This window comes from Bacillus rossius, chromosome 15 (assembly GCF_032445375.1).
Source record: "Bacillus rossius redtenbacheri isolate Brsri chromosome 15, Brsri_v3, whole genome shotgun sequence".
Taxonomy (NCBI): Eukaryota; Metazoa; Arthropoda; class Insecta; order Phasmatodea; family Bacillidae; genus Bacillus; species Bacillus rossius.
In genome coordinates this window covers 43,009,530-43,036,994 of record NC_086342.1, presented here as the reverse complement: position 1 = coordinate 43,036,994, position 27,465 = coordinate 43,009,530, and the positions used below count along the sequence as shown (strand labels likewise).

At 38.8% G+C, this 27,465-nt stretch overlaps 2 protein-coding genes across 7 annotated transcripts; one reads left to right on the top strand and one right to left on the bottom strand.

Moving 5' to 3' along the window:
- Positions 1 to 162: 162 nt before the first annotated feature.
- Positions 163 to 27,465, bottom strand: LOC134539507 (ribosomal oxygenase 1). 6 transcript variants are annotated; one of them, XM_063381587.1, is made up of 9 exons: positions 27,339 to 27,465; positions 21,410 to 21,463; positions 14,958 to 15,562; positions 12,457 to 12,885; positions 11,313 to 11,526; positions 10,248 to 10,494; positions 9,617 to 9,737; positions 1,472 to 1,661; positions 163 to 381 (listed from the first exon to the last, which is right to left on the bottom strand). In XM_063381587.1, the coding sequence occupies exons 1-9, from the start codon at positions 27,363 to 27,365 to the stop codon at positions 304 to 306; spliced, it is 1,965 nt and encodes a 654-aa protein (XP_063237657.1). In that variant the 5' UTR covers positions 27,366 to 27,465; the 3' UTR covers positions 163 to 303. The 6 variants fall into 6 exon arrangements, with proteins under 6 accessions (XP_063237657.1, XP_063237658.1, XP_063237660.1 ...); XM_063381588.1 differs by having other exon boundaries at positions 27,183 to 27,363; XM_063381590.1 differs by having other exon boundaries at positions 27,174 to 27,360.
- Positions 4,342 to 6,802, top strand: LOC134539508 (uncharacterized). The gene is made up of 2 exons (XM_063381591.1): positions 4,342 to 4,669; positions 4,996 to 6,802. Exons 1-2 carry the CDS (start codon positions 4,390 to 4,392, stop codon positions 5,790 to 5,792), a joined length of 1,077 nt encoding a protein of 358 aa, XP_063237661.1. The 5' UTR covers positions 4,342 to 4,389; the 3' UTR covers positions 5,793 to 6,802.

Sequence of the window (27,465 nt, the reverse complement as noted above, 5' to 3'; positions counted from 1 at the left end):
GATAATAATAGTTTCACTGCATTAAACTAACCCTTTTTGTGAAAAATAACTTATTCAGTTTTTTTCATGTCCATAAGTATTGAAGACAAAGAAGTTACACAAGAGACAGTGGTGAGGTGAGGTTCTATGTGCAAGGAAGATAAACTGATCCTCACAACCAGGTATGTCTAACACTCATCTTTATTCACATCCACAAACACACAGTTACTGTTCTCACTGAGTCGGCGCCAGCCCGTGACTGCCAAGTGCACTCTGCACCCCAGCTGACATCTCGACCAGCGCGCGGAGGCGTGCCGTGACGTGCTATTCGTCGTACACGACGTCGAGAGGACCGTCCGTGAGCAACAAGCCTTGCTTCCACAGCAGGCTGGCCAACTTCACCTGCCAACACACACACATTACCAACTGCTGTTGCTTCACAGGTCTGGCCGTTCATACACCAATCGTTCCTCACACCTCTTGGCCATTGTAATTAGGGCAGTTCCGATTCCCGATACTGGTACAGGACATCCACCGATATCCGGCTCTTTGCTGGGACCAAGGTTTGCAAAGGTATCAGAGGCTTGGCCATCTGGCCGTTATAGTTTAGTTATTACCTTTTTATAACATATTTTTAAAAATATTTCTCTTGTACAGTTTTACTAACACCTATGGTTTAATGTGAGTTCAGTATTTTATTCAATTATGTGGTTGGTCATCAAGTGCTTGTTGCATGCGTGAGGAGACGCAGCACCGCGGTGTGTGTAGAGACAACGGCTGCCGCTGGTACGAGACGGACATGCAAGCCGGCGCTCAGCAGGCAACGATGGCTTCACGGCAGAGTACGTTGCTGTACGTGGCTGGCACCGACTACCGCAGCATCAAGTAAAGAAAGGAAAGATGATTTTCTTCACCGTAACACATGCACGGCAAATACTGGTAGATGATTATATGCTTGTTGCACATGCCAAATATGTAATGAACTAATAAATTTAACAAAGGGAAAGGGCTAAATGTACGTAAAACACATTATAGTGAGTTTACTCATATTGTTTACAATTATTTCTTGCTCTAAACTATAAAATTACGAAACGTAAAGCATAAACAAAAGGACTGGTTATTTTTGTTTCCGTATTATTTTTCACATTTGTTTTCTGGAAAACAAAGTTTATCTCCCACTTTCAAAAACACATATTTAATGCCACATAAAGTAATTGAAGAAAATATACTTAATACCAGGTATAGTATAAAATGTGTAGTATATTCTATTGTAATCAAAGCCATTATGGTTTTAAACCAAACTACCCAAGATATTATGATACAAGATGCACATCTTTGTGTTGCACACAAAGCACAAAGATAATGGGAAAAGACCAAAGTATTGCGTTTGAGGCATTCATTAAACAATATCAACAGGCTCTGTAATACAAAAAAAATTCTCAGATAAGCATGTTATTGGAACTGGGGCCGGGTCAACTCGCCAGGACAGCACCTTGTCTGCGTCGGCGGGCAGCGGCAGGGCGCTGACGGGCAGGAAGGCGGGGTAGGAGCGGATGAGCAGCTCCACCGCCGGGGCCTCCTCCAGGGGCAGCTCCAGGAACTGGGGCTCGTGGCCGTGGTACTCCAGGGAGTTGTCGGCGTAGTGGTACACCCGCACCGCGTCCTCGTCCTCCACCACCAGCCTGCGACCGTCGTCACATGTACAACAATGCGTCGGTCCAGGGGTCCGCAGGTAGTTTAGCTGGGGTGCGGATACTGCGGGGAAATTTTAACCAGGTCAGTTTTAGGTACTTGTAAAACAGGTTAACTAGGCCCCAACTTAAAATAGAATAAGTACTAAGTTAGATTCTAAGTGGCTTAAAATTATTATCATTATAATTAATAAAGGTATAGTATACCTTATCCACGTATTAATTTATACTCGGTATACAATACATTACAATATTTGGCGGTCCGAGGTTCAACATTTCGCGGTCCGCCTGTTGCTGACCGTTGGATTAGTCACACAAGAATTTAATTAAACTAGCACTTCATCATTCGATAATTTGAATCACATTTTATTACTCAGTTGTGGGAAATAATTGTTTTCTGCCTACTTTGAATCATAAATTTTATTGCTAGACATTTGTTTTTATGGGGGAGGGGGAGGGGAACAAACCCACTAACAAATCACAGTCACCGAATTTTATAATAAATTTATGTAATACATAGTCAGTATTTATCACTACACTTTTACTGCACTGCTTAGCTCATATTTAAATATCTATCATGAAAATTTTGTCAAATTTCACGTAGATCTATTGATTATGTAGTTCTAATGATATTAGGACTGTTTAGTTTCAGTTTATAGTTTGAATTGAATATGAATAACAATATCAAATTATTTTAATACAAATATTGAATTCGAATAACAAGAATTAGAATAATGATCACACTGAAAATATTTAGTGTAGTGGCTTCTGAGAAATAGAGAAAAAAGCAGAAATTATAATAATTTGAAAAACTAAATAATTAACTACGTTCTGTTGAACTAAGAAACTATTGCTGCTGAAGCAAAGTCAAAAATAGCAGACAAAAATAAACAAATTATGAGTAATCTATGCAAAAATTAAAAAAAAAAAAGTTTCACTACAAAATTTATTCAGAAAGTTCAAAAACTTGTACCACTAGCCTGGTTTAAAATTCTTGTAGATATGTTTCTTTCCCAGTGTTTATGACTGGGCAAATTTTGAAAAGAGTGTCTTGTGAATCTGGTGTTTGGTTTTATAGAAAGCTGGTAAGTATTATCCACGAAGTGAAAAAAAAAAGTGACCTGATAGTTATGTATCTGTCACAAGAAAAAATATTGCAATAATTTGGTGTCAAATTTAGCCACGTTGTTTCACAAAAACATTGCTCTATTGAGGCTTTGCAACACACACCCATGCCTATTTTCAATATTTGTCATTGGCTGTATGTCTTCAGGAGTATATTCTCTCCAGTCTCCAGTGATGGTATCCAGAATGAGGAGAGAAATTGTCAGTTGAATTGTTCTCATAGAAGTATGATGCATACAAATTTGTTTCTATTGCTAGCAAAAATTGGCTTCGGAAAAAGTTTGTAAAAAACTTTACTCACACTTTATTAGCGGTGATAGTTTTCAGTGAACAATGTAAAGGAGATTTTGTACACCAGTCAAGTATATATCATTTATATTTTCACTGTTCATGTTCAGCCATTAATTTGCACATCATGAAAAGTCAGCAGTTGTTGGTAAGAATAACCACACAGTGAAATGAAAAAACAATAAGTAAACAGAATTTCTTTGAGGAAAAAAAACATTACACTTTGAGATATTGATTTTACTGATGGCAGCACCAAATTAAAACAAGTTTGATTACTGCAAAACACCACATTCGACAAAAGTCGCAGGTCGCAAGCAAGTAATATTTCATACATTTGAGATAAGTCAAATAATGCAGTTAAAAGAGTTGAACAGCATATGTTATGGCTAGGGACTAGATAATTTCGTGATCGCGAAATTTTCACGAATTCGCGCGAAATTAAGTGCAAAACGCGAAAAATACCATTTGTTGCGAAAAAAACGAAATTTCTACGAATTTTAACAAACTATGCGCGAAAAGGTTTATTTATTATAAATTTAGTATCATAATCATAAAAATAAGTCGTAGTCACACGCATCGACGCAATTCACAAACAATATGTTCGTTTGAATATAAAAATCTAAGGAAATAAATGTCCTAACCAAAAAAAACATGAAGGGTAAAACTTATAATTAATTATTATTATGTATTATAATAATTTGCGATGCTAATCATTGCTAAGTAATTTACGATTTTCTATTTATTAACTAACATCCGCTTTAATATGAAACACTTAACGGGACGTTGATTCATTTTAATTAAATAAAAGTCCGCTGGTGTAAACCATTCCTTTCGCCGGTCATCGCAGCCATTTTTTTTGCTGCTATGGCCTACGGATAACGCTCCTAGCCAGTAACTTAAATTCATGATTAAAATCAACACACCATTGAGTGGGACTTTGGGACGTAATTACGGAGAACATAACAATAAAATTACTTAATACATCGGGCAAAAAGTGACGGTAAAAAAAAAAAATTATTTACATGGAGACTGCGGGGGATATAAACACTTTTATTTTTAATTCCTTGGGATCCACGGAAGAAAAAAAAAATTAACTTGAAAGAGAATAGTTTTCACTGGTGTGCAACTGCTGCTGTCGTCATGTTCACTTTGGCTTCTACTCCGACGGGCAAATCGGCAAGTTAACAAGATTATTAACTGGATAGTGACTAGTGAGTGAGTAAAAATGCGGAATAAATTAAGTGCAAGGTATCGAGCATTTCAGTATAAGAAGGAGGGGTTTTACTGTACAGATAATAGCACGGTTATGTGTAAGTTTTGCAACACGAAAGTTTCGTGGGATCGAAAAGACACGATTGAAAAACATTTAAAGTCGGCAAAACACGTGGCGTCATTAGCAGCAACAAAAGAAGGGACTACAAAACTACAAACATCAGTTGCATCATGCTTTAATAAAGTTGTCAAAGACAAAAAATCGGCAGATTATCTTGGAAAACGTGTCACAGAAACATTTGTAAAGGCTAACATACCATTTGAGAAACTTAACAATGAACACATGGTGAACTTCATGAATGAATTTATTGAAGGTAAGTAAAAATTCAGATATAACAGGTCTATTGTAGTTTGCGATACCGGACTGTTTTTAATGTACTTGAACTAACCAATCATCCCCACTACAATTAACTTTTTTTTAAAAGTAGCTGACCTAACCTAACAAACTTTTCATTTTGTTTTCAATACCTGAACGAGTGTAGTACTAACCTAGGAAATAAAACGTTTTCCTGAACTACAAATGTCCAGTATTGTAAATTGCAATTGACCCAATATACAACAACAGTTAACTTGAAGTACATCGTTATGCCAGTAAACTATGCTAATGGTGGTCTTAATTTTGAGGAAATTTTTTTTTCAGGATCTGGCGCATTGCCTTGTGTAAAGACTTTGCGAGAAAAGCACCTTCCCAGATTAAATATGGAAAGGGAAGAAAACATCAAGGAGAAGGTCAAAGGAAAGCACCTTGCGGTATGCTGCGATGAAACAACAGACAAACAAGGTCGGTGTGTTTTCGTTATAATCTTCAAGATTATAGAAGCCAGTCACCAAGTTGAAATCGTAGTAGGTGATGTCCACATTCTTGAAACAGCTGATGCAAAAAGTTGTTCAAGAGCTATTCTTGATTCTTTGAACAAATATAACATTAGCTATGACAGTGTCCTGGCCTTAGTATCAGACTCAGCCCGATACATGGGGAAGTGTTTTGACACACTTACCAACTTGATGTCGGACAATGTTGTAGTGATTCAGTGTTGGGCGCACAAACTCAATCTGATTTTGAATGTTCTGGGAAAGCACCTTCATGAACTTCAAAATGCCACTTCCAAAATCAAGAGTGCGTTCCTGAACACTCAAAAGAGAAAGCATCTGTTCCGGCAATTTCTGGATGATAAATATGAAGCTGGAAGGGTTCCACTGTTCCCAATGCCAGTCCTCACGAGATGGTCTTCATGGTACGAGTCTGTAGCCTATGTAGCTGACTACATAGAAGCTATTGTTGAGTTCATGAAGAGTGACGACATAGCATCAGTTAGCAATGTTGGAGTTCAGTATTTGGCAAGTTTGTCACAGGAACAGGTCCTTAATGTTAAGGTGCAGGCTGCCTTCATCAAAGAAACAGCAAAGGGAATTGTTGACTTGACGAAGTTGTTGTAAGGGTCGTCATATCCTTGTAGCAACATTTTGTGTGGTAACATACGCAAAGTTGAGCAAGTTTTGCAGCTTGCTGAAGCAGGAAATTTTGGCGAAGAAACAAGTTTAGCACTGCAGTCGTGTGGGAGAGATGTTGCAAAAGCTCAGGTTAAATCTGCCTTAGTAAAAGCTGCATCACATGGATACACTAAGCTGCTAGCTTTAATTTCAAGTGATCCTGCAAGTCATCTTTATTCTGAACTGAGTGTTTTTGACCCTGCACAGATTTTAATTACGGAAGTAACAAAAGATCTTGGTAAAAAATTGAAGAAAATGGCATTGTTCAAGGACTGCGATGAAAGTCAATTGCTTCAAGGCTATAAAGAGCTTCAGTTCTTGGTGAAGAAACAGTTAGGAGACAAAAGTGATGCATCACTGGATTTGATTGCAATATTATTGTCTCTTTCTGTAAATCATCCAGAATTTTCTAAGGGTGCTTTGAAAAGTGTATGGTTGCCATGTTAAAATGCAGACTGCGAACGATTTTTTTCTAAGTACAGTTCTGTTCTAAGTGACCAACGACAGCGCCTTAATGCTGAAAATGTAGCTATTCTCAGTGAAATCTATTTTGAAGGTTGAACACTGTTTTAGTGTGTTAGTTGTATGCCATGTCTATGTGTTTAGTGTTACATATGTATTCAACTTTGCAGCTGTAAATATTATGTATTGTGTTTTATGATCTGTGACAAGCAGGAAACTGTGAATTTTTTTGATAAGAGCATTACTAACAAATATAGAAGCTAAAATTATGTACAGATATGACGATAAGTAAATAATAATTTCCTCATTGTAAAGGCTTTAAGAATGTTTTTACAAGTATCTCTGTATCAATATATAATGTTCATATTAATTTTGACTGTTAATTTTGGGAATCCACAAAAAAATCACATTGGTGAAAACACCGAAATGAAAACACCGCTTTTAAGAATTCAAACCACCGCTTTTTGCACTTTCAAAACGACGACATTTTCCAGTCCCTAGTTATGGCTTGATAAAAACCAAACAATTGTTAAAAAAAATTAATTGCGCAGACATTTGTCATCAGTTTCTTGCCAATTTCAGACAAAATTATAATTTAAATTGATGTAAGTTCTATGTTAAAATTCAATTTCGCAGCATTCTGAGTGTCTGGAGGCGAATTCTCAGAATTATATAAAAACAGAAAAATTAACTTTTTCTCCCAAAAAACAATGAAATTCACATTAAAATTTTCCCATCACTACTTCACAGGAAAACACTATAACTTTATTGCCATGTTAGACGATAGTTGTAATACTGTATACATACATAATCACAATCCATTTACTACACACAAAACAGTTAATTGCAGTATTTATGAAAGACAAAACAGATGTCGCGATTAAAAAATGAACAAAATCTAGTGAATAAATATTCTAAATATAGAAATAAATTCCAGTTTGTTCATAATGCAGCTGAACTAAATTCCGTTAACACCAAAAACCAGGAGAGAGACGAGGGTTTGAAATGTACGTAAATATAAAATCTTTCATCACTATTTCACCAGTAAATATACATTTTTAGTGAAATGGATCTGATTTTGTGTTATTTCATGATAAAGCACTGCATGAAAAAAAGTCTCCCGAACATTTCACTCCCCGTTCTCTACGTAGCTCCTGGACTGCTGGGTAAGCAGCAATGTCATTCATATTTACAACTAGGGGTGTGCGAAGCTTCGAGTATTCGAAGTCGAATCGAAGATATTTTTTTCCTTTGACTTTGGCTTCGACAAAAATAAACTTCGAGTGGAAAAGTCGAAGATTTTTGCCAGAAACGTTTGGCCCACTATTTGCAGCGGGTAATTTCCCGTTTATGTATACAGCAAATTCTCTCTAGTACGTCCCTCTTGTTAACGTACAATCCAGTATAACGTAGAAAGCCGCCGGTCCCTTGAAACGCCATGCAAATTAATAGGCATAATAAATATATAACGTACGTTTTTCAAAGCCCTGGACAGTAATTTCTCGTTAATACGTATCGTTTTGCCGATATTAATACACAAAATATTAAACATTTTCTCATTTCATTCACATTTCTATAGCTTTGTTTAACGACAGGTCTTGTGGAAATTGTTAACAGACGTTTTCTTTATATAGTTGAGTAAAATGGCAGTTGCAGTGCTGGTAACCGTGCGGATAGAAATTTCATTCGTATAAAAAAAATGTCAGTTTTTTGTGATTGGTGTAGTAACATAACATTATGCGGAATAATCAAGAGTTATAAATTTAAAAAACGCTTGAAAAAAAGATTCAATTATAATATTTATCCTACAAAATGCATATTTTCGTGTTTGAATTTGTAGCAATGGATATTGGCCGATGGCGGCCATATCTGGCTAGGTACATAAAACGTGGATTATACGATGGCAAACGACTACAAATGCGTTTTTTGTTACCGTTTGTTTTCTTTTATGATGACCTAACCTATAATTTGTTTGTAAACATAATTTCAGATTGACATCTTTTGCAATCATACACAAATGTAATACGTATACAACATTTATTTAACAGATCTAGTGGCACACAGTTTCCGACGCTAGTAAACATTTTGTGACGTTTCGTGAAGCTTGTTTATTGGCGACGTGATGACGTGGATAACCTGTTTATATTTTTATATTTAGTGTATTACGGCAGTATAAATGTAGGTAGGCCTACCCGTAGAAGTTATGAGTACCCAAAAGAGTGTGGGTATCAGCATTGCAAAAAAACTAGAGATTCTTACAGCTGTTGACAACTGCAAGAAAAAGTGTGATGTTGCAAAACACTTAAATATTGCACCTACAACTCTGTCCACAATAATAAAAGACAGCAAAAATTGAAGAAAATGCTGCAAAACTGCACCAGAAGAGGAAAAGATATAGCAAATGTATCGATAGTGACCTTGACAAAAATCTTTTTTGATTGGATTGTGCAAGCACGCTCTAATAACATACCCATCTCGGGCACAGCACTGCAAGAAAAAGCATGAATGGAGGCACTAAGGCTTGGAATTGACAATTTTCAAGTCTCAAATAGCTGGCTCACACGCTTCAAAGCCAGGTGGAATTTACTAATGAAAACCAGATGAATGAATTTTACAAATTTTAAATAAATGAAAAGTACTTCTTTTTCCTGTGGATTAAGACATTTAACAGTACTTATGTAGTATACATACATTTTTTGAAGATGTTTGGTACAATGGAATTTTCTTTAGTCTATATAATCATGATAAAACATATGTAACAATTTTTTTATATTAAAAATTATGTTAATTCAAATCCTTCGACTTTGATTTTCCTTCGACATTCCTTCTCACAATATAAGCTTCGCTTCAACTTCGCATTTAAAAAGAGACCTTCGCACATGCCTATTTACCACTCCGGCCCTTCTACAAGAAATGGCCATGGGAAAATGCACGCAGTGACTACAAATACCTAGTTAACCAATTTTAATACCTCTTAAGAACATAACATATTCTTTCTACAACTATTTTTTTTCTAAGGGTGATTTTTAAACCTATATACATAAGCAAAATCAAGCAAAAGCAAATGAAACACAAAATTTTTCATAATTCGCAGGAATGAACACATTTTGAAGTTAAAATAAATAAAATATTAGCTCGGATAATTTCCACGTATGCAACTTTAAACCCAAGCGTGGCAACTTAAAAACTAAAATTTAAGTTAGCAAGAGGCTGCTGGCAGTTCAAGTCCCATGACTTCCAGCTCCACTGCTGTTCATTTAATGACATTTCCGAGACTTTCGTGACCAGTCGTTCAGGAAGCTCCGTACCTCAATATGTGCGCCCTCAGCAACTTGATCCTGGAGGTGAGCTGTATGTCCACGCGGTTGGACAGCTTGCCGTTCTCCTCCATTCTCAGGCCGTCCCCGAACACCGAGCACCGCTTCTCGGCTGTGGACACACACACCTCATGTTCATACACGATCGCGATCGCCTACCTCACTCTTAGGTTGCCTGGGATCAACATTGTCAACTGAAGTATCTTTTACCTGGACAGGACTTGTGCCAATAGTCCTGTGAAATCTGCCACTGTTTATTTTCATAAATTTTTGCAAAAGTTTCAACTATTTGTAATTTCCATGAGCTGACAGCTAGGTAAGTTATTTGGTTTAGCCACCTTAATTTACCACTTTAAAAACAAAAACTTCCCTAATGCACCTATATTTGCAAAAACAAAGAAATTGAACTGTTTGTTTATACTTAATTAGTGATATTTTTGGGTAAGCAAAAACTTCCTGCCCAACCCATTTATCGTCACTATATTTGGACTTACATAATAATACCTAAACTATTTTACCTTTTTTATAATTAGAGAAAAATTTTGGAATTGGTTCAACTCAATTCACATTACTATGTTGATTCCTGTTGTCCCAAACCACCTGGAAGGTGGTAGCACGGTACCTGTGGTGAGCACGGGTGGCAGCGCGTCGTGCGTGAACTGCTTGCCCAGCTGGTCCACGGCCGCGTCCACGGGCAGCTGCTCCACCAGCCGGTGCACGAAGCCGTGCAGGCGCTGCACGAAGCTGTCCCGCGCGGCCAGGCTGCGGTCGCTGTGCACTGAGCCCATGTAGCTCAGGTAGTCGCGTGGCAGTCCGCGCCTCAGCTCCACGTCCTCCTCCAGCGCGTACTTCAGCGCCGCCGGCAGCGCCTGCACACGGCGCCAACCACCTGTCTGGAGCTCCCAAATTTACAGGGGCAAACACCCAATTCAAATTTATTTAGGTGATCATTCGGACTTTACCCGACAAACTCGCATAATGCTAAGCTAACCCGGGCGAACCTAGGTTTACTTTTTCTTCTAGCATAACCCGTGGCATATACAGCACAGCTGACATTGCTCACCAACAACATTTTGCGCTCCAAACAATTGGCTTAGCTGCTTTCTCTGCAATGACTGTCGTGCGCTAGTGACGCCTGGATGACGAATATTCCCCTAGCCCTTCCCCCTTTTCGATTCCCTGGCGACCCAACGACCTGGACGCGTGCCGAGACGAACCACTTGACGTCACACGGCTCTCACTTCACCACGGAGGATGGTCACCTCAAGTGTTAAGCCTTTCTGTGCGAGACCGGACGGACCTCGAAGACGATTTTAGCCAAGACTGATGCGTGGTTAGACAGTTGGTGAGCTAGTCTGTGAGCGTTAGGTCCTGTAAGCTCGCGAGCTCCACTTGGGGCGAGTCCTGTGTCGTGTCCCGGGTAGACAGTTCTGCCTCACATTTGGTTAACTTAAGAATGTGCATTACGAGTGAAAAAAGTAAGTGATAATTTAAGGACTGAAAACTGACCATATCAAAACATATTAACTAATGCATTATAAGCGTTTAGGTTAGACGTAGGCTGCACAACATGAACAATCCATTGGCGGACATTAATAACGTAAATGCCAGTCAATCATAACAATTAGTAGCATGGTTTGGTCACGAGGCGCGAGGGCCACGGGGAGCAACGAGCGGGAGAACACACCTTCTCCAGCAGGTCGCCCCAGGTGTTGCGCTGGTAGCACGACAGCGTGACGTGCAGCGAGTGCCCGGCCGCGACCGTGTGTGCCTGGTGGATGGTGCCGCGCGGGAAGTACAGCAGGTCCCCGGGGCTCAGCACCACCTCCATGATCGGCCGGCCGATCTCCTCCTCCGCCAAGTTGTCGCTGGAGAACCTCGGCAGCACCTCCTGCTGCGTCCTGCCGGCAACGCCCTCCCGCTTCACACATCTGCTTTAGCCCTGGTCTTGCTTGGCACGGCGAGTCTACAGGAATACGCACAAATCACATTCCTGACAGAGGTTTTCAGATATTCATATCACTGTTCAATGTGACAAACCCCCCCCCCCCCCCCCAAAAAAAAAACTTTAATAATTCCCATGCATTTCATCCCTTTACGAAGGGCTTGCAAAACTTACATTTACTGTACAATTTTTAGGTCCCAATTAAAATACATACTTCATGAAGGGTACAGGTTGAGTGTATACAAATACCTACTCACATGCTTATTACTACACAAAGAGCTTTCCAGCAAGCCAAGACCAAATTCAGTATATTTATGAAGTATAAAGCATTTGATAAAATTAATTTGCTACTCTCCAGAATGAAATAATTTGAGCATTTTTGACAAACTTGGTGCCATCGCAATAACTCAACATTTTCGCCAAATAAATCACAACAAAAGTCAGAGTGCCAACTTTATTAATGCATGCACTGAAGCAAGCCACACGACACTGCCAGCAGACACTAAACTTCATGGCCACCCATCACCCTTAACACACTTCTCAACACATGCACGACTCCACGCATGTGGTTTCTGATTCTTTCACAACATTTTGTTTCAATTAGGTATTGGTTTTTAAGCAATATTGCAATTAAAAACTAATATGCATTGTTTTAAAAGTCATGTCATATTTAGAACTAATCCTTGATTCACAAAAAAAAAAAGAAGTAAAAACTGTGACTCCTTAAATCTAACAATTATTTTAACTACAAAAGTTGGGCAGAAATAAGCACATAGTTATATGAAAGGATCATAATTTGCGAACATGGGGCAGTAAAGTTGTTGCAGTAATTGGAGCAGACCTGATGAGCCGGCGGGACAGACAAGGAAGCTGTGGTCCAGCGTACCTGGGAGCGTACAGCCTCCACTGCTTCTGGCCCTCCAGCTGCAAGATGAAGGCCTCGATGTCGTCGTAGTGCGGGGCGAAGCCCTGGGACTGCGGGGGCGTGAGGTAGGCGTTGGCACCCACGAAGCAGCCCAGGTACTCCTGCAGGGTGGCGTTGAGCAGGTGCAGCTTCGGGTGGAAGGACTGCGGGTTGAGCAGACGCACGCTGCAGCCGGCGCCGTAGTGGCCCCACACCACCGACGGGAACGCCCGGCCCTCGGGGTTGTGCGTCTCCCGCCGGCCGGCGCGGTACGTCGTCACGTCCACGTTCTTGCTGAACTGCACGCTGTCCCGCTCCAGCACCTTGTGGATGGCACTCGTCGACACCAGCATCCGGTAGAAGTCTGGCTGCCCGCGCCGGATCACCAGGGGCCGCTGCTCCCACGTGTCCCTGCCGGCCGACACGGTCGGTGCCACTTCGCTCCGTGCCACGCAGGGCCACGTCACGAGCTCACGACATTGGCATCAGGCCTGTCCGGTGCAATAGCGGTCAGGAAATGAGCAGCACAGGGCGGCGAGCTAAGTCAGTCCACTTCCCCCACCGCACCAGACAACACGGAACTAACGACATGACCCCTCTCGGGTCATGTGGGCGTGGCGGAAGCCAAGCTATTCAGGATCCCGGTGGTCGACAACAGGCGTGCTGTCCAACCCCTCGCCGACACAGCACCCGACCGGGCCAACTCCAACTGGCTACCACATGCAGGGCGTCGCAACTCTGGACGTGAACGTGCGGGACCACGACCGCCTCGGTGGTGGACAACCTGCGAGGCGACGTCAGCTCTACGAGCAGGACGCTGCCATTGACGTAGGGGCCGGATGCACACACGTCGGAATCCAGGGCCCCTGGATCACCCTTGGGCTAGGACGGCTAACGCCTCCGACTAAAACCACGGTCAGTCTCTACGAGTTCCTCCCAAACTCTCCGTACCACCATTCAGCATGTCTAGGACAACAGTGTCACGTGTTCGCATCCGTGGACCGTAGCTGAGCATGCCATCCCAACACATCCCCACGCACACATGTTCATCCCGCCCGGTAGTTACAGTCATCCCAGACCACGTGCAGATGCTGCGCGATAGTATAGTCGAACCTAGCGAAAGTCCCTACAATTTCCAGATTGTACTAGCAGAGAAGATCGGTAAATTACGTTGTGTGTGAACTTCAAACCTATAAACTGACGTCAACCGAGGCCTCGTCTCATGAGCCTCCTACGACCCAACTTCCTTTTTCCCCACCTTCAACCTTTCTTTCCCGGCATTGCACCACTGCCGTACGTGTGGGTGTGTCCCACACTTCACCTCCACTGCTACGACCGAGTCATGACCAGGGCTCGCTAGCCAATCACTGCCCCCAACTGCCCAGCTGGTCTAGGAGGGAGAATTGCTACACCCCCCTCACCATACATGAATGAAGTCACAACATTCCAAGCACATTCGCTACCCGCTTCACACAATCTGAACCATCCAGAAAAGTTGAGCAATTGGATCTCGAACCTAACTTAAGCAAAAGCAAAAAGGAATTATTACAAATCAAAATAGTTTTGAATTGCGAAAATATATATATATATATTACAAAGAAAAAATAAGTATGATTAGGAAAAAAACCAAACATAAAATTTTACTCCGTAACAATATAACAATTTAAGTAAGCCAAAGACCTTGCTAAGAAATTAAGTTTCATCAAAATATGTTTAGCAGTTTTCGAGGTATGCTCAAACCAACGGACAAAGAAACAGACTCACCTCCAAAAATTTAAAAACTATATATTTTAGTTCTAAATAACGTAAATAGACTTTTTTTTGATCTTTTAAAAATTTCATTGAATTTGACAGACCTTTTTATCCAATATTCTTTTATTAGTATTATTATTTCTAGCCTGTAGGTAGAACTGACAACTAGAATGTCTCATCTTCCCTCAACACAGATGACAAGCATGTAAATGTCATTTATGAAGTACAATTTGGCACAAATATCCTGTTTACATTAGGAGCACCTTCAGGAAGACATTTAAGGAGGGGCTTACATACACACAAATAATGTAGTTGCAAAACATGACACTAAATAAGTCACAGACTGTCCTTGGATAATTTACAAATTAATGGTCTCAAATGTTGAACTTTTAAGTTTCATACAAATTTTGGGGGAAAATGTTAACATGTGAATTTAAACATAAATATACACCTCAATACGAAATTTAAAAAATTACCTTTGGGTTCGAATGGGGCTACATTTGGTTTGCACTTGGCGTTAGGAAATAAAATTGTTTAAAGGTAAAAAAAACTTCTAATAATATTGAATGCTTTTCAGGAAGATAAAAAAGTGTGAATGGCAGGTACGAAAATTATTTTTGGGTTAATTCATTTTTCTTTGAAAAAGCTGGTTTTTCAAAGACAACTGGCAGGTTATGGACAGGTGGAATAAACTCGGGAGAAGCAGCAGTAAGGTCCCAGGGAAGACGTACCTGAAGAAGTCCTGGGGCGTGATTGGGTCGATGAGCCACGCAAACAGCTGCTCCCCTTCCTTCACGCTGTCTGCCTTCGACAACTGTGCTTCGCTGTCGCCCCCAGCCTCCTTCCTTGCCTTCTTCTTCCCTTCACTCCCCAACACTTTCCGTTTCTTCTTTCTCACAGCATTACTCTCTTTAATGCCTACAGTTGTAACATTCAGTTTTCTTTTCTTCCTTGTTCCTACGTCCCCATTTTTAACAATACCGACTGGCACTTCAACAGGTTCTTCTACAGAATTATCATAACTTTCATGTTCTACATTTACAAGCTTCCTGGATTTTGGTGAACTATTTTTTTTTAGTTTCTTCTTTGCAACCTTTTGAACTGTTTTAAGTTTTTTATTTATTTTGTTCTTTTTCACACGACTACCGTTCACGTTATTTGTCTCTTGATTCAAAGCTATGCCATTAACCAACGAATCTGGTTTTCTTTTCTTGTTAGAGACCTCGGAGTGATCCTCGCTACGCCCCGGGCGCCGACGAATCCTGGTTCCTGCCTCCGACAACGCTGCAGCTACCGGCGAACCTTTGGGCTTCTTTTTCTTCTTCGCAACCTGAGCCTGACAACAAACAGAATGTGCGACACATTATAAATAATTATAAAACAACACATAGCAAGAAACTTTGATGGGTTTTGTACGCTCTGCTCTTTCAAATGACATCTAAGTTAGAAATACTATAACCCATTTTATTTTATTTTTTTAATTTTTCATCCAAATTCCAACTTTTCTATTGATACCAACTTGCATATATCAATCCATGCAATAAATTCCTATCTCGTCTCACGACCTGGTATGATGAAGTGTCTCTATTCGACCAGTCTTGGAGAACTGGGTAAGTCCCGGTCAACGTGTTAAGGTGGCTGTCTCACTGCTGACTTCAATGTCATGTACACATTCCTTACATTACAACTCGCGATGGAACTGATGGGTGACTCGGTAACCTGTAACCTTTATGCTCAAGTAGAAATAAGAATAGGGTAAAGTAAGGTAATTTCGTGACACAGGTAATTTCGTGACATTTTTTATGACGTTTGTAACGAAAATACCAGTGGTTTTTTGGAGCTGCATTTTGGTCTGGTAGTTTCAGCGTTCTCCGCTAAATAGTGTGGTATGTATCGTTCATGTCTTGGAATGCGTCAACGTCACAAAACAAAAGTTTTCGTAAAAGTGAGCAAAGTTTCGTTAAATATGAGTACTCTTTTGCAGGTTTAACTTCGAATATTCATAAAAGGATCCATGTACATGGTATGTTAGCATTTAATACACAGTTTTGTAGAGAATATAAACCTCTTACAGTGTGAATAATTTTATGATTTTGCACTTCTGCATACAGTTGTTATTGCTTATGTTGTTCATGGCGTTTCTTAGCATTTTTGTCCTTGCTAAAGATAAATTTTCAAAGCCTTTAATATGAATTGATCTTGTAAGTTTTCTAAGCTTGTTAGAACAAAATCATTATGAGAGTTTGTGTTGTAAATTAAGTTTACAATAACTTAGTTTCACTTAGAAAGCTAATTATAGTGTCTCACGAAATTACCTATATCACGAAATTACCTATATGCTATCACAAAAATACATTGGCTCTTTTTTTATTTTTCAGTTGAATGATGAATAAAGCAAGAAGTAAATACAGCAAATATGACTCCAGACAGTTAATTGCAGCTGCTGAATTAGTTAAACAACAAAATTGTTCACTTTATAAAGCCTCCAAGGAAATGGGTGTGCCATGGAGTACACTAAGAGACTATCTAAAAAATATCCCCTGTGAAAACAGAAATGAACCTCTGCCAAAACTAGGAAGACCATTCGCTCTCACTTCAAACCTAGAAATTAGTCTGTATAATTACATCATAGAGATGCAAGAGTTAGGATTTGGTTTAACTGTTTCTACAGTAAGGAAAGTAGCATATGAACTCGCAAAAAGTGCCGGCCGTGAAAATTTATTAAATTCCGACAGTGAAAGTGCTAGCAAATGGTGGTGGACAAATTTCAAGAGTAGGTACAACCTCTCATTAAGAGCTCCAGAAAACCTTGCAGCATACAGGGCTTCTATGGCAAATGAAGAAATCATTTGGGATTTTTATATTAAATTAGAGGAATAACTGGACCGATTGGATATCAAAGAAGCACCTGATAGGCTTTGGAACTGTAACGAAACAGGTCTTTCGTATGTCGTGAAAGCAAACAAAGTTGTAACAGCAGTGGGAAAGCGATATGTTTATAAGAGAGTTTATGCAGACAGGGGAGAATCACATACACTTTTGGGATGTGTGTGCGCAAATGGGACATGGATTCCGCCTATGATTATTTTCAAAGGTGTCAGGTGGAACGATAACCTAAAGAGAGATTGTTTGCCTAATGCAATAGTGAAGTTGTCTCCAAAATGGTGGATTAACAGTGATCTGTTCTTTGAATGGTTCCAGTTCTTTGTAGCCTCCATTCCTCCTGCTCGACCAGTCATCCTCTTCATGGATTCACACGCATCGCATATTAACCCTGAAGTTATTTCGTTTGCGAAAGAAAATCAGATTTTCTTATTTACTTTCCCAGCCCATACAACTCATTTTTTGCAACCGTTAGATGTAGGAGTTTACAAATCCCTAAAATCGCATTGGGGTCAACGTCTTAACTCCTACATGAAGGAAAATCCAATGGAAAAACCAAATAGAACAAATTTTCATACGATTATGAATACTGCCTTTATTGAGAGCTTCTGTACTAAGAACATTACAAATTCTTTCAAGAAAACGGGAATTTCTCCATTCAACAAGTGTGCTATTCCTAAGGAAGCTTTTGAACCCTCCAAACTAACGAACAAGCCTCTACCTCAAGAACAGCCGGAAAAGGATCAGATATTGGTAGCTGACAAGATCTTGGTCCTGCCATCAATGTCAAGAGACACCCTCATTAACAAAGGAAAGAAAAAGCGAGACTCAAGTGCAAGATGCCTTACTCCAGTAGGATAAATTACCATCTTGGGGTCAATAAAATACGCATCATTGAGACCTGCCACTTCAACTTTAGATGATGCCCTACCAACATCGAATCCTGTAATGTCATCATCGAAGGATATCTTATCAACCACAAAGGCTACCCCATCAACGTCCAAGGCTGTCCCATCAACTACTAAGGCTACCCCATCAACTTCCAAGGCTGTCCCATCAACTATTAAGGCTACACCATCAACTTCCAAGGCTGACCCATCAACTTCCAAGATTGTCCCATCAACTTCCAAGGCTGTTCCATCAACTTCCAAGATTGTTCCATCAACTTCCAAGATTGTCCCATCAACTTCCAAGGCTGTCCCATCAACTTCCAAGATTGTTCCATCAACTTCCAAGGCTGTTCCATCAACTTCCAAGATTGTCCCATCAACTTCCAAGGCTGTTCCATCAACTTCCAAGATTGTCCCATCAACTTCAAAAGCTTCGACACCAACATTAGAACCGTCCATATCTGGTCCAGAACTTCGCGAATGCAAGACAAAATCAAAGGAAGTCCAAATTCTTGATGAAGATTGGATCTGTGGTATGTGCGGGAACAGTTATTTCAGAGACGTTCAAATAAGAAATGGCGCTAAATGGGTACAATGCTGTTATTGCTTGATGCCTTATCACGAAGAGTGCCAACCTGCTGATTCTGGGGAACTAGTTTTCATGTGTGATAATTGTGCTAATGCTGAAAGTGAGTTGAGCGAGGTAAACATCTAAATAAACTAGACTAAACCTAATTTTTCGAAGGTTATTTGAACCTTTTTTTTTAATGATGAAATGAAGAAAACAGCAATTAGAATGCATGTTACAAGTTAAAATTATATTATTTGTTATTATAGTTGGTATTTGTTTGAAAATATTTGTATTGTTATTGTATCACGAAATTGCCTAACCCCTATCACGAAATTAGATACCTATATCACGAAATTACCTGTCAAACCATTTAAAATTTGAAATTAAATTTTGTGTTGAAAAGATGTATATAATGGTAAGTATATTACTTATAATGTTAGTATTACACAAATGTTAAAAAATTTTGCCCAAATACGATAGTAATTCTTGAATAAAACAATATTTATTAGCGAAAAATTAATTTTATCACGAAATTACCTTACTTTACCCTACTAATGTACCTGTTTAATAATATTTACACCAGTTTTCAATGTATATAACTGCATAAACCTTGACTAAACAAACAAAAATGGCAGTTTTGACAATTATTAATTTTTTAATGTAGTTGGAAATATTCACAGGATGCTGAGTGTAGCAAATGCTGAAGGTATTTATGAAACCAAGGCCTTCCCGGACTCAGAATTTCATCAGGTTATAGAAAATAAATTTACTTTTAATGGGAACACTGCAGACAATCTGCAAAGTTAATGTACGTTCATTATGTGGGCTTGATAAAGCAGTTCTTTTGCTACAGAGGTTTCACTCCGTAACTTGTGTTTACCATGATTTTTTTTTTCTGTCTTGATTGTGTCTGCATCTGGCATACACCACATCCCTGGGAGGGATACCACCCGTGTTTGGGAGACTCCAGGGCATCTGAGCGCCATGTGGCCCTAAGTCAAGTAGTTCAGAACAGTTGAAGCCAACGGTCATTGACGAGGAGATGTGATGAGACCCTCGCCGTGAACTGCACTGCTACTACATGCTTCCACCAGTGACTTCACACCGCCCAGCCCGTGTGTTATTTTCAATAGTAATGTCCATTTTTTCAATTCAAATTTTTTTTATATTTTTTTTTAACACCCATTCCCTATTTCTCGCAGAAAAAAAAATCCTGATACCACCACTGACCTACATTAAGTATTAACATAACATAACAAAACAACAATTTTATCTCTGAAAATATATCACATAATTCTAGGCATTACCATTTTTAGTGTAACATTTACATTTTATACAGAATTTAAGTTATATGCTGTGTCATTATGAACTGAATAAGAATATCCTAAATTTTTCAAAGCATTATATTATTTTCACGTTATTTTCTTTGTCTCACATTCCGTTCTTCAACTTCCATTCCATTTTCATGAAATTACTCCTAACAAATACTGCATACAGGTTTTTTTTTTAAATTTTCTTTATTTAAAATCTCTTTATTAAGGTCCCAAGTGTATTCTTCTCTTTTGATGTGAATTTCTGACAGGTTGGCTGAGGATTCAACACCGATTAAAACTCATAAACTACGAAAGCTACATGGTTGAAGTAAACATATCTTCGCTCGTGGTCGTTACGTATGACTCCTCTGGTTAACATCTGCAGTGATGACGTAATGAGCGTTGGTGGGGAGCGTCGGATGGAAGCCAGTGAGAGCTATCACTCTGAGGGTATCATACAGATTTGCTTGTTTTAAACCATAATTTGTTTGTGAGTGAACACTGAGTGGTGCTAGTTGAGTGGAATAACTATGAAGTTAATAACTTTCTGGTTTTTGAGCTATTAATTGCAAAATGCCTAAGCAAAAACAGGTTATGATGAATAAAGAAAAAAGTGAAATCGCCCGAGCAGAAGTAATTAAAAATGCTGATAAGTGTCGTAGGTATCGAATAAGGCAAAAAGTAGCAGAGAGAAATAAGTCAGTGTGAGGCAAAATGAGCCCCCATATGAGGTGCGAAATTGTGCTCGAACGAGCCTCAGCCATCTACCTAACGAGAAGCGATTGGGAATGCAGAAAACTGTTTGATAATGATTCTGATGTTGATATGGAGTCAGTTAGCCAGTCCTTGTGTATGATGGGCCAAGTATGTAGTGGTTTGGAATCACAATTTAGCAGCCATCAAACTCTATATAAATCTGAGTAGATGTAAGAAAATGATGTAAATTTAACCTGTTTATGAAATAAATACAAATCTTATCTTAAATCTTATTTTATTTATTGCACATTGATAACTTATGAATGAGGCCTATAATAGCTAAAGTAACATTCAAAAGGCAGACAGAAGGCTCCAAGTATAAATAATTGTTACACCATAATGATTTATAAAATGCAAATTTATTTATTTGCCTACCATTTATAGTTTCTGAATTATAGGCTCTGCAATGTACATGTTTTTGGTGGCGTAGCCATCTGACCGTCAAGTAAGACGTTCATCGAATTCATGTCAAAAAATTAAGCAAAATTAATTTTGTTAAATTATTTTATTTATTTCATGTGCAACATTCCCGTTCAGCGCGATGTAAATTCATGAAAGAAACCCCTGGCTGCTATCTAAAATACTGCCTGCCCAGAATCTTTCATTTTACTGCAATTTGAATCAATTTCCCTTGGACTCCTATGAGATGTAGTTCAATTAACGTTAAAATTCAATTCTAAAAATATTCAATACTCATGAATATTGTGTTATTCAATTCAAAATTTGAATTGAATACAAAATAAAAGTATTTGTGGAAGCCTAAAAGTTACCTTTGACTTGAAGACTTCAAAGGCGGACTGTATACCTGGATACACCTGTGCCATCTGCAATAAAACATGAAACTATGAACAGCAATAAACTTTTATAAACACTCTACATATGTACAGTGTTTACTGTTTAGCCCATATTCCAAACATTTTTTACCACTTTAAAAATGTTACAATACCATACAGCACATGATATAACCTTTGAAGCTACAAGTATTAATAGAACTGTGGAGAAAGCTTGTACGTAAAACACATTTGACTTTCTTTACCACTTAATGGCTACCTTCTTTAGTTATTTGGTTATCTGTATATAACATTGTTGATCATATTCGTGTTAAAGAGTAACTTGGAAAATTTTACGAAAAATACTTTTCCAAAAACTAACATCTTCATAAACATAAGATTCTTTTTTGATGCTCGATTGTTCAATTCTGCTGTCAATTTTCATGTTGGTTGGTTCAACAATGAGCTCTGAAGAAAATTGCAGTAATTTTGAACTTTTCTAAAAGAGACCTACAGAAATAAGACATGACAAAATTTAGTTGATATCTTCAATTTTATCAATATAATGCTTCCTTGCCGTAAGTTGTGATATTCTTAGTTTTTGACCTAAAATGATTCTACAGTTTGCAGATTCACTGTTAAAATCTTTTCATTCAAACACATCAACACCCATTCAGAGCAATGTGATACAACTCACATTAATACCTAAAGTAAACAAGTTACTGCTATTTATGTTACAGCATTAAATCTTTACAGACACTTCAGCCAACAAAACAGTATGTCAACAATTAATTGTGTCCGGTGATGAGTTACCGTGATGTGCATTTTAGGCTGATCTACAGGAGAACCGTAACAGCTGTGACGGATCCGAGATCATCAGTTTTAAAGAGGTATGTTGAAAGATTTCTAAATCAAAATTTATAATAAGCCACTAAACAAGTATGCAAGTAACACAACATATCCAAAAATTGTTTTTTAGGTCTTCTCAGACTATGCTTATCAGGGCAAGAACACTCTTTTGTGAACAGAACTGTTTGAAAATATGTTAGTCAAAATAAACATCACACCTTGCTGCATTACAGAGGTAAATTTTCAATATTTATCATTAGCTATGGAATTGGCTATCAGAGAAAAATAGAATGAAAAGTTGTAAAATATATTTTAGTAATTACTTATGTTATATGATTTTTCTGAGTACGCCAACAGTTGATCACGTTAAAGAATTATGGCATTTTTTCTTTAAAAGAACAATGCAGCCCCCCTCAGGTCATCCCTGGATCTGCTCCCGGCGGGAGGCGGGTGCCAGTTAACCCACGGATGGGGCGCGGTCCATTCCTTATACATGCCTAATCCTATTAGCAACGACGCCTCACTATCCCCTCCTAATCCTTACGACGCTTCCAACTTCTAATTGCTTTCTCATCGAGAAAGAAAAACTCTCTGTGGCTCGGGAGGGTTCGGCACATTCCCCGTCAGCATGAAATGGCATAACTAGGATGCCATTGTTCTGGGAGCTCCAGGTGTCAAACACCCATGTGCTGCGGGTGGCCAATCAACCACGAAAGTTATTGCCGCTGGTTTCGCACGCCTCCGCTGAAGCAGTGGAGTGGTGGGGGTGACCACATGACTGCCACCCCTCCTTTCGTCTCCACCAAAGTCGGAGTAACTCGGACCTTCTGGGTGATTCGAGGAAGAAGGGGAAGAGTGTCAGAGGAGTATATATATCCCCAATCAGAGCACAGAGCACGGAGAGTGCTGGAGGAAGGAGCACGAAGCACATCGCCACGATCATCGTCCTGCCGCCGCCCAGCCAGAACACCAGAAACGTCACTATGCCCAGCACGCATCAGACATTGAAAGTGGACTTAAGTCTCGGGGACTGGTAACCTCAACTTACATGTTACTTTGGAAATAGGACTTATCTCAGTTGTCGTGGAGGGACCCGGAGTGCAGTGCTACGGAGAGCGACTTAGCGAAGAAGGTAATCATCGGCGATTTGGCGCGTCAACTCATGGACCGAGTTGGGAACTCGGCGGGCGAGTTTTATGTGAAAAGTCGCTCTACTGTTACGGAACCTGTGGAAGGTGGACGGTAGCACTCAACGTATGAAAATGCTCGCCGTTGATATGTCACTTTTTGTTCGCTGAGCGAGTACAAGATAGTGAGCGGAAACTCTGAAGGAAATACTAGTGGCTTATGTGTGTGACTGCGGTGGTTGGTTTGTGGCTCGCAAGTCATGGCAGTGTAATGATATACCCGACTTTGATTTTCTTCCCGACAGTGACTCCTAACCCCGAGGCAACTATTATTGACTTTGTGTACGAGTGTCGAGGGTGTGCCCCCTGGTTTGAGTGTGACGGGGACGGACATGCTGTGGCCTGTTCTTCGCGTCTGTGTCGCAGTCGTCGGGGCAGCACGCTCCTGTCTGGAAGCGTGCGATCCAAGTCCAGCACGAGTGCTGTTGGGTCAGCAGGCGTGCCGGTGGAAGAGATGAGCCCGGGACAGGACACCCTTCAAACTCTAAGGTGCGAGTGTCCGTACCAATTTTCACCTCGAGGGTTTAATTTAAAGTTCGTAACGGTTTGTAATATTGTAAATATTTGGTTCAGTTAAAAGTCATTATTGTCCTCAAGTCAGTTTAACATTTGTATGCCACAGATATTGTAGGCTTAAAATGTTACTCACTTGGCTTAGTTTGGTTTTATGTATGTGAGTTTTCTATTTATTTTAGTCGTACTATTGTTAATATTGGAGGCAATAATTATTGTGTAAACATAATCATTCACTTAGTTCATTTTTGAGAATAATAAATTTTGCTATATGTTAAAGCTAATCTAAGACTATTTGGTAATAATCAAAATGTTTTTGTTGATAGGCACATGCTGTACGTGTCCTTGAGCAAGTCCAGAAACAAACAACACGTACACAATACCAACTGAGTGCTCGGGATTTATCTGTTTATCTTTGTTATCTGCAGATAATAAAATGTGCGACTTTCACAAGCCATTTCTTTGGTTTCGCTCGAACACAACCCTTTCTTGTTTCCCTTCCGGGGGGCAACAAATTAATGTTTTTGTAACTATGAAACTCAATCTTATTGGTTACCATTTGTTACATTTCTGCATTCTGAAAGCGGCAGATGGATAGTGAACCGTTAAGTTGGGTTTACAATTGAAAATTAAGAATTATGAATTAAGAATTACGTATGTAGTCGTGCACTTAACATATGACTCTATGTATACTAGTAGAATGGTCGTGTAGAAATTTTGACGGGTCGTGTGCGAACCATATGATGACTTAAGATTCAACAGAGACGGTTATATCTTTTTCCTTAAGAATTAAGGGAAGCACCAATTAGAGCACAGTAGAATGTGTTGTTAGCGCAAAATAATGTTTTGTTGGGAAAGCAAGTTATGATGTAGTATGAAATCAGTAGGAAATACGGAATTACTACCATCATGTTTATAAATTATAAAATACCAAGAAGAACATTGCACAAATAGGGTCAAGTCTATTATTCGATACCGGATTTGTATTGCTTGAGAATCTCAGAGTGGAAATGAATGACGTCATGGAAGTTGGCCAATTATTATTAATTGAATGGTGGAACAAAGGAAAATATAGTACGTAGTATTGTTAAACATTGAAAGAAAAAATAGTACTGTGGAAAAAAAAGACGAATGATAGTGTGAATTTTGGAGTGATAGTAGCCATCTGTTAAATAAGGAGTGAATTAATAAGTAGAATTGAATATAATTATAAATTGAATACATAAGTACACAATAAGCATTAAGTAGGTATGTAATAAGAAATGTATTGGATATGTGGAGTAATGAATGTAGTAGTCACGAGAAAAGAAGAAAAGTCATGTTTTTTTTTATATTGAAATAATATAACGGTACAGTGTAGCGACAGAGAGTGGTTGTGATTACAGCAGTGACAAGGGAAGAGACGGTTATGTTTCGTGATAAGGTATAAATTAAAAGGAGGAATGGCAAATTGGTGTAAATTTATAATCTCAAGAAAAATAGTGACAAAATGATTATTGCCATAATGCTGAGAAAGGTAACAATTTTTTTTATGGCTTTTAAATGTTTGTGATGTGTAATTTTATGTAATTTTGTTTGATGTGTAAGGTGAGATGTGTGTTGTGTGTTTTTCATTTGCTTTGGTTAAGTGAATTAGAGTTTGGAGGGGGGGGGGGGGAATTCTAATATAGTTTGCGATACTGAAAAAGCATAATAGTGAAAAAATAACTGAACTGAAGTTAGCTCTATCCTGCAGTCCGGGTCAGGGAGCTTGGGACAACAGCCTAAGTCATTTCAAGCAAATACGGCAATTTCCGCCCATGTTTTTATATTTTTACAACAAAAAATGTGAATATAACGATAGAGCAGGTACATAGCGACCTTCATACATGTGTGTACTATCAATAAAAATTAATACTAGAGTGCGAATCATCATAAAGGTTGCACCAGAGGCGCTAATAGCCTCAAATGTGTGATTTTCATGGTCTTTGTCACAAACCTTAAGTTCGCAATGTGCGTTAAAAAAAAAAGATTCACTCCATCCTTCTGGACATACCCGAATACTCACGTTGGCAAGCCTTCTTTCAACAGACGAGAGGCAAACGCCCGATCGTGCATCTTCGGTTTTTTTTTTTTTGTTTATTGTAAATAAATATGTAACTCATGAAAACTAATGGTCAATTAGGTTATGTTAGCTACATTATAAATACTTCAAAACATTGTGGATGGTTGATTTGGTTAGGATAGCTACATTAAAAATACTGTGAAATCATGTAAACGGTTTCCTAGCGCTGGATAGCTACATATTAAAATGTTATTTGCTAAGCAACCATAAAATGATTTTACAGTTTTTTTAATGTACCTATACTTACCTAATATAACCAACCATCTACAATGTTTTAAAGTATTTTTAATTACTTCTTGCTAATTTTAAGAAAAGAAGGCTTGCCAACGTGAGTATTCGGGTATGTCCAGAAGGATGTGTGAATCGTAGGCTTCTCGCTAAACGCCGCATCAGTGCACAACATGAAAATTAAAAAATTCCATATCTCCTAAAGTATTTGGAATTTCTGATCTCCGCCGGGTTAAATAAAAAGAGTATTTATAATGTAAATGACCTGACCAAACAAACCAGGACAAAGGAAGAACAGTAGGAACTCACGTAATTGTTTTTTTCACTTATTACTTACGCTACAATAAATGAATAAATAATCACGTATTGGTTCATTTGAAAACTGGCCAATCACGGAACTGTCGCGTGACAAAATTCTCCAATAAAAAAATAATAATAGATACTCGTAAACAAGAAACAAATGTTAAAGCCGCATGAATACACACGTATTGTGATGAAAATTAAAAAATTCGATATTTCCATAAGTATTTGGAATTTATTATCTCCGCCGGTTGATTTAAAAAGAGGAAATGAAAGAGCATAGAATAAAAGTATTTTCGGATTTTTAGCACTTTTTTTTCGCAAATACCGCGACTCTACATATTTACCTAAACGACCACTAATTACATCATAACCTGGATAGTATTTAACCAGGTGCTCGTCGGTGTACATGTTACGTATATAATTATCAAGGTTTTCGATCATAAAACCATCTTTACCATTACTAAATTTATCCCGTGCACCGAGTGCAATTGCACTTGCCTAGTGCACGCAGGGAACAGACAGGTGCAACTGCGGGAATTAGCTAAAATTATAACAAATTGCCATGCAATCCAGTTGTCACCTTTTATACCTCTAAATACACCGGCCACATGAGCAACAGCAAACACAACAACTATCGACTAGAATATAATGAAATTACAGAGGATAAAATGAAAGATACTAAATCTAAAATAATTGAAAGGAAAAAAAACTTGATTTATTATCAAATCAATAACACAGGCCTCACCACGTGGGAAAAGATCTTCAAGGTCATATAAAAACATAAACACTTAAAACCAAAGATAGGAGTAATTCACATTGGGAACACTAATTGGAATCTTTGCGATTACAAATTTTTTTTTTTAATTTATTGT

Coding starts and splice junctions, on each gene's coding strand:
- LOC134539507 (XM_063381585.1), bottom strand. CDS start 27,365: ATGACCTTGAAGATCTTTTCCCACGTG. Junction 21,464..27,338: donor TGAAGATCTTTTCCCACGTG/GTGAGGCCTGTG, acceptor GTTTTATTGCAG/ATGGCACAGGTGTATCCAGG. Junction 9,738..10,247: donor GCCACCCGTGCTCACCACAG/GTACCGTGCTAC, acceptor GTGTGTCCACAG/CCGAGAAGCGGTGCTCGGTG.
- LOC134539508 (XM_063381591.1), top strand. CDS start 4,390: ATGTGTAAGTTTTGCAACACGAAAGTTTCGTGGGATCGAAAAGACACG. Junction 4,670..4,995: donor CATGAATGAATTTATTGAAG/GTAAGTAAAAAT, acceptor TTTTTTTTTCAG/GATCTGGCGCATTGCCTTGT.